At 37.2% G+C, this 16486-nt stretch overlaps 1 protein-coding gene across 1 annotated transcript in view; it reads right to left on the bottom strand.

Moving 5' to 3' along the window:
- Positions 1–16486, bottom strand: part of LOC145978041 (uncharacterized) — a 156245-nt gene that overhangs the window by 2546 nt on the left and 137213 nt on the right. Inside the window, exons 12-15 of the mRNA XM_083110440.1 lie at positions 14687–14865; positions 11549–11717; positions 8951–9110; positions 1769–1938 (exon numbers count right to left, since the gene is read on the bottom strand). Of these exons, the coding sequence (XP_082966566.1) occupies positions 1769–1938; positions 8951–9110; positions 11549–11717; positions 14687–14865 (678 nt within the window). The remainder of the gene's footprint in view (positions 1–1768; positions 1939–8950; positions 9111–11548; positions 11718–14686; positions 14866–16486) is intronic.

The following is a 16486-nucleotide window of genomic DNA, read 5'->3' as shown; positions in this document are numbered from 1 at the left end:
AGCAAAATGACATAAAATTTCCTTGATTTTTCATGTTCCCGCATTTTAAGTTATACAGGGTTTGTCCAATAAGTATCGGGATTGATTTTGTCCGGCCAATGGGAAGAGGGTGGGGGGCAGTCTATGTGGGTGGGATCGGTGTTGTGGGATGTCATGTGAGCTAGGAGACCCAGCTCAGTTGCCTCCGAGCGTTTGGAGTGTGTAGGTCGGACCTGAAGTGAAAGTGTGTTTAGTGCTCGCATCGAGAGTCAAGATGCAGCTAACCATCGAGCAGTGTTGTGCCATCAAATTATGCATTAAACTGAACAAATCTGCTACATAGACTTTTGATATGATCCGTGAGGCTTACAAGGACAAAGCCATGTCCAGAACGCGTGTTTTTGAGTGGCATAAAAAATTCAAAGCTGGCCGGGAAGACGTCGAAGACGAACAACGCGCTGGATGTCCAACATCGATCCAAAATGCTGAAAATGTGGCCAAAGTGCGAGAACTTCTGAACAGAGATCGCCAGTTAAGTGTTCGTTTGATAGCACACGAGTTGGATTTACTGAAATCCACTGTGTATTCAATTGTGACCGATGATAATTAGGGTCCACCGTGTCCAAAGGGAGATCGCCAATTCCTGGCTGCTGCATCACGACAATGCGCCCAGTCACATGTCGCTAATTGCGAGAGAGGCACTGGCAAAACATTGTGCACAATATCCTACAGTCCAGATATGGCTCCCCCCGACTTCTTTTTGTTCCCTCGGATCAAAAGGAGCCTGAAAGGACATCGTTTCGGGGCGATTGAAGTGGTCGAAGCAGCTTCGATGGAGTGCCTGAACAGTCTTGTGATTGCTGACTTCCAGGGGGCGTACGAAAGTGGAAAAAGCGCTGGCAGTGGTGTATTGATGCAGGAGGGTCATATTTTGAAGAACATTAACAGACTGTACATATATCTTCAATAAATTTATTTTTATGACTTCAGTCCCAATACTTATTGGGCAAACCATGCATCATCACATTCATCAACTGAAAAATATAAAAACGAGATTCCACTGTGAATAACAAATTTATTGTGACTTATTATATATTTGTGTAAGAAGAAGATTTTGAACACTGAATGTCAATCAACAGACTTCTGTGAATGGTAACAGTGAGTTACAAAAATCAATAAACGAATAAAGTAATTTTTCACAGAAGTCACATAGAATTATTATAAATCTATGTAAGAAGACAATTCAATCATGTTTGTGCTATGAATTTGAACACGAAAATGAACAAAGTGTGTTTTAAGTCCACTATGTTTAGATATGCTAATTGGGACTGGACCTACAGTTTACAGTAGGATGCAAACTACCAAGAATAAAAATTCACAAAATGAACACCATGCTAACCAGTAACATGGTTTCAAATTAATACAATAAATTTTATTTTGAAAGTGGGTTTTTATTCCTTAGGTGGATTTTTGTACTAGTTTCCTGAAACTACAGTGACTTAGGTTGTGTGCTAGCTTGAAAAAGTTCTGAAAAACTGGAATAAGACTGCCAAATGAATAAAAAAACAACTTTTAAATAAAATATATTGCATTACTTGGTATTGTATAAATGGTTATGCAACTTTAAGAAGAACATGCCAACATAGGCCATTGCAAAGAATTTTAAGTGACAACATATTTATATTTCTAATTTTATACGTAACAGATATGTATAAATATGAACTCTACATACAGCTAATGTTAATTCTTACATTCATAGCTTCTGATAAAAATTACTAGAGATACTCACTTGGAAAAGCTGTTGTCAAACATCAGTATATATAATCCATTGCGTGAAACTTTTATTTTTCCTCGGATTGAATGAATATGCGAGTTGACTCTTGTTGTAGGAACTAGAATTTTGGAGTGTACAGTTGCAACTTCAGCATCCTTCTTATAAATAATACCAAATGCTATACTCTGAAAGAAAAAGGATCAGTTGAAATTAAATAAATCGAGATACATGTTGGTATTTTCAAAATCTGCTTAAAAATTGTAACTACACATTAAGTATTAGTACATCATTCCACAACACACTGGCTCACCAGGCCCAGTCTCTTCCCAAAATATTGGCCAAATTCCACTGCTCCCAAAATATTGGCCAAATTCCACTGCTCTACAATAAAATGTTTAGAGAAACAATAGTAGTTTTTTTATAGATTTCAAGATCCCGAATTCGAAAATGACATTAACATTTGTTGATGGACTCTTTGTTTTTATGTTAAACAAAAAAAAATTGACTAGAACCACCTAAAATATTGTATCATGTTCCCTTACTCAAAGGGTGACCAAACGTCCTGTTTTGACTGGAACAGTCTCATTTTAGAGGCATGTCCAAGCCGTCCCATCCATATTATTAAAAAACATTATTTGTCCCATCAGTGGCGACTCATGACTTTTTCGGAGTGTAGGAAGAATTTATGCTAAACCGAGGAAGGTTTGAAAAATGTGTTCAATTACATTCACATGTAGCCTATCGCTTGTACTATCCTTTGCATTTAGAATGAAATATTTAAATGTGAACCTATAAAATTGGATGAAAATATCATTAACGATATTTCAGATTTTTCAAGAATTTTGATTTTCTTCTCCCTCCCTGTCATCGAGTGGATTCACAATAACAAAAAGTGCTGCTTAAACTTCGAAATTATGCTAAATGTTTCTAATTTGTGCTAGGATTTATTATTAATTACATTTTTTCGGATAATTGTAATTCTGCATCTACTTTTCTAGTTTTAAACTTTCGTTACTTATTCTTAACAGTTATGTAATAGTATAAATTTTCCCCCAAGATTGTGCAACAAACAACATGGGTTCAACATAGAACTTAAAAAGTAAAGGTAAAAAAGGTAAAGTGCTCCCCTGTGCTTAGCACCATGCCATGAAGGCATATAGGGGGTGTGGGGATAACGCCCCACACTTTCTTGATCCGGTCATGAGTGGGGGGAGATGTGATCAGCATCACACCCCTGACCGCCTTTACCCCCCAGGGTTTCCCCCAGGTACCCATGTCATTCGACGCTGGGTGGGCCCCAAGGATGCTTCCAACGTTAGAAAAGTTCCCGGATTTGAACCGGTCGGGGATCGAACTCGGGACCTTGAGCATGGTAGTCAGACACGTTACCGACTGAGCCACCGTGGCCATTAGAACTTAAGGTTTGAGAAAATTATTTACCTCCAAATTTCCACTGATTTCCTACCACAAAATCTCCTGACAAATTAAATCGGGCAGGATGAAGAAAATATAGAAGATGGATCATGGCATGTTTGTAAAAAAGCTTGCCGCTGGATCGGCATACTCCCTTTCATTTGAAACATGTCCGCTGGCGAAGTAGAAATAATATTTGGACATAATATTATTTTAATTTTCTGAAAACATATTCCATTGAATTCGATTTTTCCTCTCCCAGGGACTGGCATTTGCAGATTTTAGCATTATGTCAAAAGCAGGGTGCTAAGTGCCAACAAATATCAAACTGTGCTTGGTTTAGTACCATTTTGCTGGGATTGGTAACCCTAATTGAGGAACAACTTGCTGGTTCCTCAGTCCTCGCCAATCTTCGCAACGTTGATGCCCTTCCACCACTCAGCCATCTGTTTGTAGAATGACCGCCCTGGTTCCTCAGCGAGCTGCAGAAAGCCTGTGGCCATCGTCTTTTGGCTGCTGCTGGTGCATGCAAAAGCAGTCAACTTTTGACAGTAGCTAATCTAGTCAATTTTACGTACATTGCTTTCATAATTTTATAATGCATTAAACTCCTAAAAAGTAGAGAACTCGAAATAAATACAAATGAACTGTAGGAAGTTGCTCACTTCCTACATGGAGGAATCGCCCCTGCGTCCCATTCTATAAAAGTATAAGAGTTAGCTTCAAAACCAATGCTAAATTTGAGAGATATTTCATGCTAAAAACATGGAATTTCTAAACTAACATCACAGCAATACCATGGCAAAACAACTGGACCGTGTTTCAAGCACTTCGTAGCAAACAAATGTTCCATTGATGTCGAGAATGTTGGAGCAGACAGCATTTTACTGTTTAAGTTAGCTGCATTGGGAGTTGTATTGCTTTGTGAATGAATAATCATGGCCACGAAGTATACATGCAGTTTCAATACAAACATGCAACAACAGTTTCAATTCCTGCATATTGACACAATCTCAAAAGACAAATCTTCCGTTGTGTCTTAGATATGTGGGGACTTTTATGAATGGTTGGCAATGAATAAAATTGTTTCAAGATGATTCGTTCTTCTGATAAATATTTCTGGCATTCCTCAACTTCAGCATAGGACTAACATCAAAGGTTGATCAGAAGATATCAGAAACACTATACCGAGATTATATTTACGTGACCCATACTTTAATGAATAATAATAATAATAATAACAACAACAACAACAACAACAATTTTATAATTAGTCTTAACTGATTTTTCAGAAGGGAGGTAAAATTTACCTCCTTGAGATATCCGGTTTGTGTGTCAAAATATTATGGTCACCTTACCTACTCACAATCACGAAATAATGCAAATATATTATTCCATGTGATGCTTAGTATTTCTTACAAAATTTCAAAACATTTTATTCATTTTCTATGAAAAACAGCAAAATTCATAAATTTCCTAGCATGTGAGTTGAATGTGTTTAGTAAAATTCCTGCAAAAATAGTATTTTATGAACTCAGTAGTCACACAGTTAATGCACAAAGTAGCAGGTGTATTGTATGTTCTAATTTCAGTGCTATTTTACCTCAACAATTTCCCAATACATTATATTTATTTTTGTGGAAAGTTGGGTCCCTCCCAAAAAAAATTCTTGCTATGCCCTAGACACAACATGCAGTGAATCACCACAGTTACATTATGAAGCACATTCTTTTTTAAATGTGTGCAGGCATTTTTACACTTAAAAAGTAATAAAAGTATGTAAATTATGTTTAACAAACACTATATTTTGATTTTCTGGTGACATTTTGCACTACTCATTAGGGTGGATCGAAAAACCATTTTTTTCGAAATCGGTCTGCGGCTAGTGCTTAAAGTTTGTGGTTGGTGGTCCTTATAACCCATAAAAAATTCCAACTTGATCGGATAATATCTTCAGGCTGCGCTTTTTAGTCAAAATTTTAAATTTTTATGAAAAAATATCAAAAATTTGCAATTTTTCCTGATGGGTTCTCGATGTTTATGGAGTGATTTAATGGCAAAACATTACATATATTGCTTGTATGTTGCTTAATATTAACGGTTTAGTGTGTTTGAATAAGGGAAAATGGTTTCTTAGTTCGCCAAAATTCGTCAAAAAATGCCAAATATACAGAAATGTTACGGATGTTGGGTAGGCAATAACCCGCTATAATTACTCGACCCCACCGACTTAAATTTACCAAAAACGATAAGGTTATAGGAAAGGAAGTAAACTGCAGCTGTTAGTTCATCGACTAATCGACTATCCAACACTCACCATGTGGAGGTGGCTGCAATCGAGTGCCGCCCGCCCACCCGCCCAGGTAGACTGGCCTATTTAGGTTTTAAAGTCCGCTTTGGTATCAAACTTTGGTAATATTTTCCTGTCCTCCAATCGAGCTCTAATATAGCCATCTCGGGAGTCATAACCACATACAGCAATTGATGCAGCAGTTACATCTTTGATGCACCGTTCCACTGTCTGGCTATGGCATGGCAGGTCAAAAAAGTCTGCAGTTTTCTTAGAGAATCGTCTCTTCCTGCTCTAAGTCTCCTCTAAGTCTTCATTGGTAAGTAAGTGTGCTACTGGAGGCGATGTTATTTCTTCTTTTCCCCAGTACACTAAAATCTGTGTAATCTTTGGCATTAAAGTTAATCACTGGGGGTGCAAATTCTCTAATGGCGTGGTTTGCTTGGCTTTGGCTTTTCTTGCTTCCAGGATCTTCTTCGCCGCGTTTTGATGCACATTTGGGCGACTGTCTGCCAACATACCAACAAGTATGTTTTCTGGATGCCCCCAGAAACCATGATTTTGAAGACGTTCATAGAGAAAAGTCATTAAATCGTTTGGTAAGTACTCCATTTTCTGTAATGTTAGCTACAGATTTTTTGACGCGTCCTTGATAGTTCTATTGCATTTGATGTAAAACCACATGGGAGCTGACTCTTGCAAGGTGCATCATTCGACTGTATATAACAACGTCAAATCCATCACCTGCTCTTAAGACACTGACATAATTTGTCGTTAAAGTTTAAGCTCCCATGTGGTTTTACATTAAATGCAATAGAACTATCAAGGAAATACAAATATTTCTGGCACCTTATTTCTGACATGTAATCTTAGATTAGACATCGCTACTTTATCCTCAGTTGACAGAAAGGGAAGACAGCATCCCGCCGCATAAAGCAAACCAAAAGCGTAAAATGATATTTAAAAGTAATAATAATGATCACTAACATCCTGTGTTATAAGAGATGTTGAAAATGACCTCCTTCAACAGCAATACAACATGTTTCTTAGGTTCAACAGATCCGGTCTCTCGTAATTGCCTGGCCACTTTTCTGAAAGAGTTCATTTTCACGTAATTATCGTACATAAAAACTCTTTGTTCAAGACTATATTTCTTTAGCGGAATAACTAATGAATGAATAACAATTAATACACAATAAAGCACTAGCAATGAATAGCACAAGAACTCAATAACACAGTATAAACAACATGCGTACTGATAAACGCAAACAGAAGTGAACATAGCGTAGACTCACTACGTCTGGTAGCCGACAGTGTTGCTAACAATTTTCCAGCAATGTCCCTACAGACATAGTCAAAATCTCCCTACAACTGATGAAATGTCCCTACGCCAAGTAAAGCGACTAAAAAAAACACCACCTCATGAGCATGCAAAACAGTAGATAAAATATACACATTTACTTACCAAATCTTTCTGCTCGGTGCTTCCACAATTAATGAAGGAGCGAATTTACAATACAGGGCCCCTCCACGATTTTTGTAATATTTCGCATACTCACTAATTGAGGCCTCCTAATCACGAACTTGAAGTTAAAATTTGGGGGTCACATGTAGAAATTGCAAAATAAGTGAAATTGAGTGGTCCGCGATCGGCGCAATTGCTCATTATTTACCAGAAGATTTGTGTTTCCAATACTTAAAAAACGAAATATAAATTCATGATATTACTACGGCCCCAAATTTTAACTATGTTTGCTTATCCTAACCTAACCTTCCCGTGAATGGTTCGTGGGGCTATCCGTGCATGGTTTTTCGACCCCAAATTTTAACTATGTTTGCCTTGCCTAACCTAACTTAACCTAACCTTACCGAGAATGGTCAGTGGGGCTATCCATGAATGGTTTTGCGCTAATTGTATTGACGAACCGATAAAAAATCTTATTTTCGTAGCACTTTAACGGCAAACGTTCATCATCGAAGACGCCATTTTCGTATCCTGCAATTTTACGATCGATGCACTGTTGCCAAACTTACCTGTAATCAAATCAGTCCACATTCCACATATTCGTCTACATCGTGATTGTCACTGTCACATGTAAGCACCTTCTTTGGGCAATATACCGAAATCTATAAGTTTATTAATTAGCCCACGGCAATCCTCCTGCACACTCCACCTAAAAATCTATACAACATTAACAACTTTTTTACTGTTCTCTTCCGCCATTCTTACAGGATCCATGCTCTCCAAGTATGAAATCAACCGTGACAACGCTGTAGACAGCATAATTAATTGCGAACATTAATTGTTTATATTTAAAAATATGGCTACCATACTTGTATACGGAGAATCATTGTGAGAATTGAAAAGCTAATTTTACATCTTCTAATTATTTCGTGAGTATAAGATGTAGCATAGAAATTACAGAATGGTCCGGTATTGTAAATTCTTGCCTTAATGAATAATAGGGGTGTGCGGGACAGAATTTTTTGGCTCCAAATGGGATCGGGAAATTTCCGAAGCCCTGGAAATCTAAAATTCTACACGTCATTTTCACTTTAAGTGTTTGTTTTTGCATTTGTAGAATAAATACTTAAAATTTCCGATAAGTTCCAGAAACTTACAATGGAGAAAACGTCGAGAATTAACAACTTTTTAAAGTGACCATTCGGTATTTCCCGCCTGCTCGGGATCCCAAAAATTCGTTTTTTTCCCTCTTTCCTTCTTTCCTTCTCTCTCTCTCTCTCTCGCTACGACTCCGCCGCCAGTGCAAAATAAAAAAAAACATGCACAAAATAAAAAAACAAGGAAGAAAAGAAGAAGAAAGACAGAGAGATAGGAAAGAAAGAAGGAAATAGAAAGAAGAGAGAAAGAAGATAAGTGAAGAGAGAGAGAAAGGAGATGAGAGAGAGAGAGCTCTCTCTCACCTCTCTCTCTCTCTCTCTTCTTTTATCTTCCTTTTGAAAGAAGGAATAAAGAAAAGAAAGAAAAAAGAAGAGAAGTCCCTTCTGTTCTGAGAGAACTGAGAGAAAGAGAAAGAGAGAGAGAGAGAGAGAGAGAGAGAGAGAGAGAGAGAGAGAGAGAGAGAGGAGAGAGAGAGGAAGTTAGAGAGGAGAAAAGGAAAGAAAAAGAAAGGAGAGAAGAAAGAGAGAGGAAGAGAGAGAGAGAAGAAAAGAGAAAGAGAGAGAGAGAAGAGAGAGGAAGCTAGAGAGGAGAGAGAGAGAAGGAAAGAAAAAAGAAAGGAGAGAAGAAAGAGAGATGAAGAGAGAGAGAGAGACCTACCTCTCTCTCTCTCTCTCTCTCTCTCTCTCTCTCTCTCTCTCTCTCTCTCTCTCTCTCTCTCTCTCTCTCTCTCTCTCTCTCTCTCTCTCTCTCTCTCTCTCTCTGAAATCCCTGGCATTCCTACACCAGAAGGTTTATTGCCACAACAACATGTATTTTCCACCTGCACCTATCTTATTACACCAAAAATATTTTACAAACGAGGTTAAGGTACCTTTGGTTCAGTTGTAAACTCCCAGATGACATCAGCAAAGGTTCCTTCAACTAGAATGGGCACTGTGTAAATACTACCAGCACGAATCCAAACAGTTTCCGACTTCTCTGCTGCGCTAGAGATATCAGCAATCGTTATTGTTATTCCACTCTGGATTTCACTGAAAGAAAATGTATTCACTGTATTGAAAGCAGGATTAACATATGAACGAAGTGCATTGAAATTTCTTTCTTTCACAGAATTGTGCAATGTACCCCTTTCTTTGTTTGTTTTATGCCCACTACATGTTAAGAGAGGCAAATCAGGACTAGAATTTCAGTTTAAAGTGCAATCCAAATCATTGTGCAATAAGCTTTGACCGAGGATCGAACTGAGTCTCCTTTTTTTTTTCCATGTGCCAATGTTACCACTACACAAGCAAGGAAGCTCCTTTTTAGTCTCACAATTACAGCTAATTCCTGTACGATGATATGATACTGTATTTTAAGTGAACTTAATTCTGTCGTATATTGTGGAAAAAGTCACATATTTTTTTTTCCAAATGAGGGCTACCTGTTGATGCGTACAATTCCTGAATCTTTCAGTTTTTCTGGATTCCCAATTTCATGGAAACACTGATCAAGTATATATTGTGTTACACAAAATCATATATCAACCACTTCGCAATGAGAAATAATATTCATACATTTCAATAAGCCAATACTTATTCACTTATGCAAACTAAAGATATATTCAACCAATTTATTTAATTAGTTTATTTTATACTAGCTGATTACCCAGCATTGCCCGGGTATTTATTTATCCCAATCTTGTATTAGACAGGACAATAATGAATTTTAACTATAGTGTAAAATGTAACTAATTTTAAATGTGATTGTGAATGTCACCAATTAGATTAGCGACTCCGAAAACTATGGATTTAACTCTAATCTAGGTTATTTGTGGCATTTTATTTTTTACCCCCTCTAACATGCTGATAGGTGATGAACTTGAAGTTGAACCGCATTGGGAGTGTCACGAAAACTATGGATTCCACACTAATATCGGTCGTTTTCGAAACACAGCCTGAATGTTAGACAACCCGAGAAACACTATTGTTGTGCGGGATTGCATCGAGTCACGGATGTCTGTTTGTGCGGAATTTAATATCGGCTGATCTCGATTATTTTTACATGTCACCCCTTCCCACCCCACCTCTAGGGGTACCAGGGGTGTCTTACCCCAAAAATATTCTTTCCAGATTGCAAGTGATGTGTGTACCAAGTTTGGTTGATATTGCTCCAGGCGTTTGAGAGTTATGCCGGAACAAACATATATACACATCCACACACGCACCCACCCACACACATACATCCATTTTTATATATATAGAAGATAATGAATTGTCCTTTAATAATTTTGTTTGCATTTTATTTACCTTTCTTTGCATAACTAACATGATGAAATTGATTAAAGAACAAATACAATGAAACACTCATGCCTTCATGAACTGAACTCGGAACCTTTGGTGGTGGGATTGCAAGCAGTGGTGGATCCAGAAGTCACAGTTGGAGGGTTGAATTTCAGTCAGGTACCTCACCTCACCGATAATTGATTCTAACCTACACTTGTTGCTGTGTTTTCATCATCACCTTGTAACCAAGGGGTACCTGGGATGCACATTGCACAATGTTTGGAATCTCACTTTAAACTGTAGGTCCAGTCTCGATTAGCCTATAAAAGGAAACAAGTGACTAGCTCATGCAAGTTAGAAAGATTTTGTTTACCTTTCAACTGCATAAACAACGAGAAATGACAAAAATTTGCTATTTGTCGATGTAAAATCATAAGCAGAAGTGAATCAAACCATCATATCAGTTCAACCTTACATCACATGCAGATTGACAAGCATACTCCCCCACCCTCAAAACATCACATATTTTTTAAAGTTATCTCCTTTAACAGGAAATGTACATGCATTCTAGGGCTGAGCACATGAACAGATACTCATAATTTGTCAGTACTCTTACAGATACCCACCGATACCTATATTAATACTTGAAAATTGTACCTATTCAAAGTATTTCAATATTTATAAATTTTACGATATAAGTTTTCCACTGGAACTACATCATACAATCTACGAGACAGTCAATTAATAACAAAATCCATTTGTCCCCACAATGTAGTTGCAAAAAATGTGAAAATTAAGCATTTTAAATCTGTGAAAGTGTTATGTGGCATTTTTGCAAATTATGTGGGACACACAGGGTAGAAAATTGAGCGATGGTTTTAGTTTATTTTACTTCACTTTTCTGCCACTTTTGGCTAATCATGAAGATGAAGATAAGTGATGAATAAAGGAACACTCACAAAGAACACCCATGCCCAGGGTGGGATTGAAACCCACTGTCTGTGGCATCATAGCATTGTTATAACCACTCCACCACAATGGTCAGCAGACTCTGAGAAGGTATAGCCCAGGATCGATTCTAATTGATACTTTCAAATACTGATACCGCTGGTATTGGTATCTGCTCAGTTCAAATATACTTTTCTTTAAAAGTAAATTGATAATTCTCAAAATTTCCCCTCTGAATACATAGTGTTGTTTCATACCATGCCTTCCACCTCTGTAGGACATCAGGATTTGGGGCATATGGACTGCACTGAGCCAAGATCACTTCTTCTTCACTTATCACTGAGAAATCCTCTTCGTCACCATCTGCATCTCCTTCATTGCTCTCAGGGATGTCCAGCTGAGAGGCTTCCATTGCAGGAACAACTTCTAAACAAAAAATAAGGAAATAATGCTTAATGCTTTAATTTTTATATCTGAATATGCTAGTATTTTATTTGTAAATGTTTTATTTAGTATTATCAGTAAAATCAAAGGGAATTCTATTTATTTCAGCTAAACAAGAACGTAGCCAAAGTGTTTGAAAAATATGAATCCATATATAAGAATTAAACATTTTTTTTGTCCTCTCCTTTTTCAACTGTACAATATTAAGGGAGTCATGTCTGGAGTGCGAATTCAGTGAGCATACCCTTCTTCAAACAGCCCTGAGTTCACTAAACATTATAGATTCATATTAAAGTCATTAACCTTTATACTGAACACAACTCCAAATGGCGGCTGGGAAACAGCGAATCAGAGATCAGTTGAATTTTCTTCGACTGAGGTCGAACATTTTCGAGTCACAAGGTACTGAACGTTCTTCATGGGACAAAACAAATGAGTGTTGGGTCCACCACAGGTTGCCAAATATACTGCTGAGGGAGAAAGAGTCTTCTCGGGCAACAGTATTGTTAGCACCAGAAATCAGCGGGGGTTAATGGTACAACTGCACAAGTGGTCCGAATGATGAAGCTTCCACCCACAGGTCGGAATCCAGGCGAACACACAGTCATATAAAGAAACTGGCAAAAATAGAAGTACGGTTGGCAACATTGCTTCGGAAGAGAGATGTGATTCTTTCAGCTTTTACTTCGCAACTGAGTTTATTGACACCCATTGGACCACACCCCCCCGAAAATGATTGGGGACAGGAAGCACCAGAAATAGACATCAAGGAGTTGCGTTCAGTATAGTGGGAGCTCTTTCTCCCGCACAGGTATTTCCGTTGAGGATGGATGGGAGATCTTTCTCCCAGTACCATGTGGCAGCAATTAAAGTGCCATTTCTTGAAAACTACACACGATGTTTCAGTTCCGTCTTTTCTTGTTCATTAGGATACATATATAAGGTATGACATACGCAAATTACAAAACAATATATCCTTTGTTACTATTGAAATTTTGGAAATTCTTTCCATAAGCTGGCAGAACTGCTGCTCTTATACATTGTTATTATTTTTTCCTACAAGAGGTATCAGCCACACAATTTATAAATTTAATTATCGATTATTACTTTAAAATATGAGAGAAGAAAATATAAAATAATCAAATTATTAAAGTAGCTGCCAATCAATTAATTGCAATGTCTGCAAAATACTAATTCTAAATAAATGCAAATAAAACATTTTTCTTAATTTCCAAAACATTTAGGTTCTGCAAAAGTGCTGCATGACATTTTAAGGGTGTATGATATACACAAATTATAGTATCCTATGGTGTAAGTGACTAAATTAAGGCTAAGCCGATATGAATGCTGATATATTAGTATTGGAAGGTATTTGTTCAAATTTAATAATACTAGATGGCACTTTTGCAGAGTCTAAATATCCAGGAAATTATGCAAAATACATAATTGTCATTATTTTGTAACAGTATTATTGGGAAAAATAGATTTTGTGATGTGAAATTATGAACATTTAAAATCAAAACTCTGGAAGAATGATATGACATGGTTCCAATTAAAAAGCAGTATTTAAAATTTGTAAATATTCTGAAGTACTTAAAACATTGTGGGATCAGTAAGAGAACTGACATTGATATTGGTATCAGGCAACGGCAGCGATTGGGTTCCAAAACTGGTTGGGGGGGGGGGTAAGAACAGTTTACTTTCTCTTGATACATCGGTTTAGCATAGTGTGGGAGCAAAAGTAGCAAAAATTTGGGGGGGGAAGTTGACCCCCTCTAATCGCTGCCACTGGTATCAGGTCAAAGTAGTATCACTCAGTCCTAGATTAAGTTCAAATTCAATATAACTGGATTTGGCTGATAGCAACACATTGGTATTGAGTCAGTACTAGTCTGGAACCAAACACAGACAGTGGAAATATTTGTGAGGCTGCAACGCTATGAAGGCAGTTGGCAGTAGATAATAATTAGCAGGCCTAAAAATCAATACGAAAGAATCTATATCATAATCAAAGTTTGAACTTTACAGCACATGTTGTCAACATCATAAGTAGGATAAAACATTAATGTCCAGACACATATTGTAGTAGAAAAGATCCAGAGTTTCCAACCCACCTGGGATCTTCTTCGGTGTTTCCAATGGAAAGATGAAGTTGGATCCAGGTCATAGGATAAGCATAACCTCATCTGGCAACTGCCAGTTCCATTTAGGTTCAGACAAGGCTGCACACACATACTGACAATAAGAACCAGCTGGACATGACTTCCTAAGACCCTGAAGTAGAATTCTCTAGTAGTTGAAAAAATTCTGAATCTTTTCAACAGTAAGTGTCTGCACACTAGTATTTTAACCCACTTCTCAAGAATGTACACCGAATCACTTTAAACCAATATCATTTCCTGCCAACTAAAATACTAATTAATGCATGAATGAAGCACAATTTTGTTTGTATACAAATCAAATTAAAAATTTGTATGCAACAACTTCCAACACATGGTTGAATGTGTGTAGATTTAGACAGGCAAAAATATGTGAGTTGTGTGATATAACGATGTCACATAGCAGTATTGCATGCTTAAAGAATGCCTGAAGAAGGGGACAGTCGCTTCCCAAAAACGTAGCTAACTCGAGGAGTAGACTCACAAATGCGTAAGTAAAATAGCTTTTGTATGATATTTTTATTGTGTTCTTAATAGAAATATTTTTTAATATAACTTTTTTACATTCTTCGAAAAAATCTAGTACTGTTAGAGAAGCAATGGCAATCTTTAAGGCACAAAATCATTCTCTCTTCTTTTCTCTAGTAGTTAATGTCATTTAATACAGAGAGTTAGAAAAGACAACATGAGTGCAAATTTATCTTAGATAAAACATATTTTCTATGGTGCTATGAAAGATAAATGCAAATGCTGCAGAATATACAGAAATAATTTAAATCTCTATGCACTTACCTTCAGATATATTTTGGGTTACAGAAAAATTTTCCAAAGGTGTAGGTGATCTTGAAAGTGTCAAGGTTGACCTAATACTCAAGCTGTCACTTTCTGCAGCTGCCGAAGCCGTTTCAATGTGTCCAAATTCCACATTTGCATGTGCCATGTAACACTCTGAGCAAGACCTTGATTTCCGACTGCAAACAACAAAAGGAAAAAAACAGAAATGTTTAAAACAGTTAGAAATGTTTAGTCATGCCAAAAATAATTGAAAGATGTATTTGTCTTTTCAGCAGTTAGTTAATAGAAGACCTTAAACAAATTCTTACATCACGTGCCAGCAACATTCTTGTTAAAAAAACACACAAAAACACATGATCAGCATGATATGTTGTTGAGTTGGTGTTTTAAGTCCACATTATGCACAGTAAGGCTAATCGGGACTGGACCTACAGTTTAAAGTGGGATCCGAACCACTTGTGCCTCCACCGGGTATCGAACCCGGGACCCCTTGATTACAAGGCAAGGACGCTACCACTGCGCCATGGGGCAGCATGATATGGAACACTTTAAAAGTTTGTCCATGATTTCGGCTCCATCTCGAATTCATCATCAGGACTGGGAGAGAGACGGTGAAGAAGACATAGTGGAGGTTCTGAAAATGCTACTTGTTGTATCTTCCAGAAGCGTCATCGGAACCATATCTTCATCACTGTCTCTTAGCAAGTCCTGATGATGACTCCGAGATGGGAGTCGAAAGCTTGGACAAACTTTTATTATAGTGTTTCATATTATGCTTTTCATGTGTTTTGTATGGCTTCTAATACATTTAACTGAGTCGTTTAATTACTTTCAGTTTATTTTTCTGAGAATAAAATAATATACAGGTGACCACAGAAATATATATAGAGGACATTAAAACAAACAACTTATTTTAGTATTTCTTTGTCATTGGTGCATCGGTTTGATGCTACTAATGTACAATGTACAACAAAACAAAACATTTGATTGCATTGGTGACATTGCTTCCTGTCATGAAACCATGTATTCTTCAAAAAATGGCAAACTACCAACCACATTGTGCTGTAAAATGTAACGAGGAATGTATCCAGTAACCCAACGGGAAGTAAACCAATGATGGTAAAAAAACAACAACAAATAATCAAAAACTCAATATGCTGACTAAGGCAGAATTTATTATATTTTAACCATGGCGGAGTGGTTGGCACCCACGTGCTACGAAGCCAGGTTCCCGGGTTTGAATCCTGGCCTGGACATGGATGTTTGTGAGTGTCCATTCCTCAATTTCATCATATCATTACTCATCCTCATCTTCGCAAATTAGCCAAAAGTGGCACAAAAGCGAAGTAAAATAAAGCAAATCAATCAATCAATTTATTATATTTTAAAAAATAAACTAAACGTTGCATTTCAACCTTCTAGCAAGGTCTTCTCAGACTCTGTACCAAATACAATTGAAATAAGATACAAAACAGGAAGATATATATACACAAAAATCACTCCCATCCAGACACAAGATTATTAGAAAGTATTTGGTACAGAGTCTGAAGAAGACCTTGCTAGAAGGTTGAAACATAACGTTTAGTTTCGCCAAACTGAAATATCCAATCAATAATGCAACAATGGACAGGTTACTAAGATGCACCAGCATCATGCTGGTAAGAGAAATAATCCATTTCACAAGACGCAAACTTGCATCGATAGACAGAAGCCTACTCCATAGCCACCTGGAAATCTCTTCTTCCGTGTCTCCGATGGACTGGAAATGAATAGACACCACCACCAAAGCCTGCATGA

Source organism: Lepisma saccharinum, chromosome 24, assembly GCF_977018435.1.
Source record: "Lepisma saccharinum chromosome 24, izLepSacc3.1, whole genome shotgun sequence".
Classification (NCBI taxonomy): Eukaryota; Metazoa; Arthropoda; class Insecta; order Zygentoma; family Lepismatidae; genus Lepisma; species Lepisma saccharinum.
The sequence above is the reverse complement of the archived record's forward strand: the minus strand, read 5'-3'. Positions and strand labels throughout refer to the sequence as shown.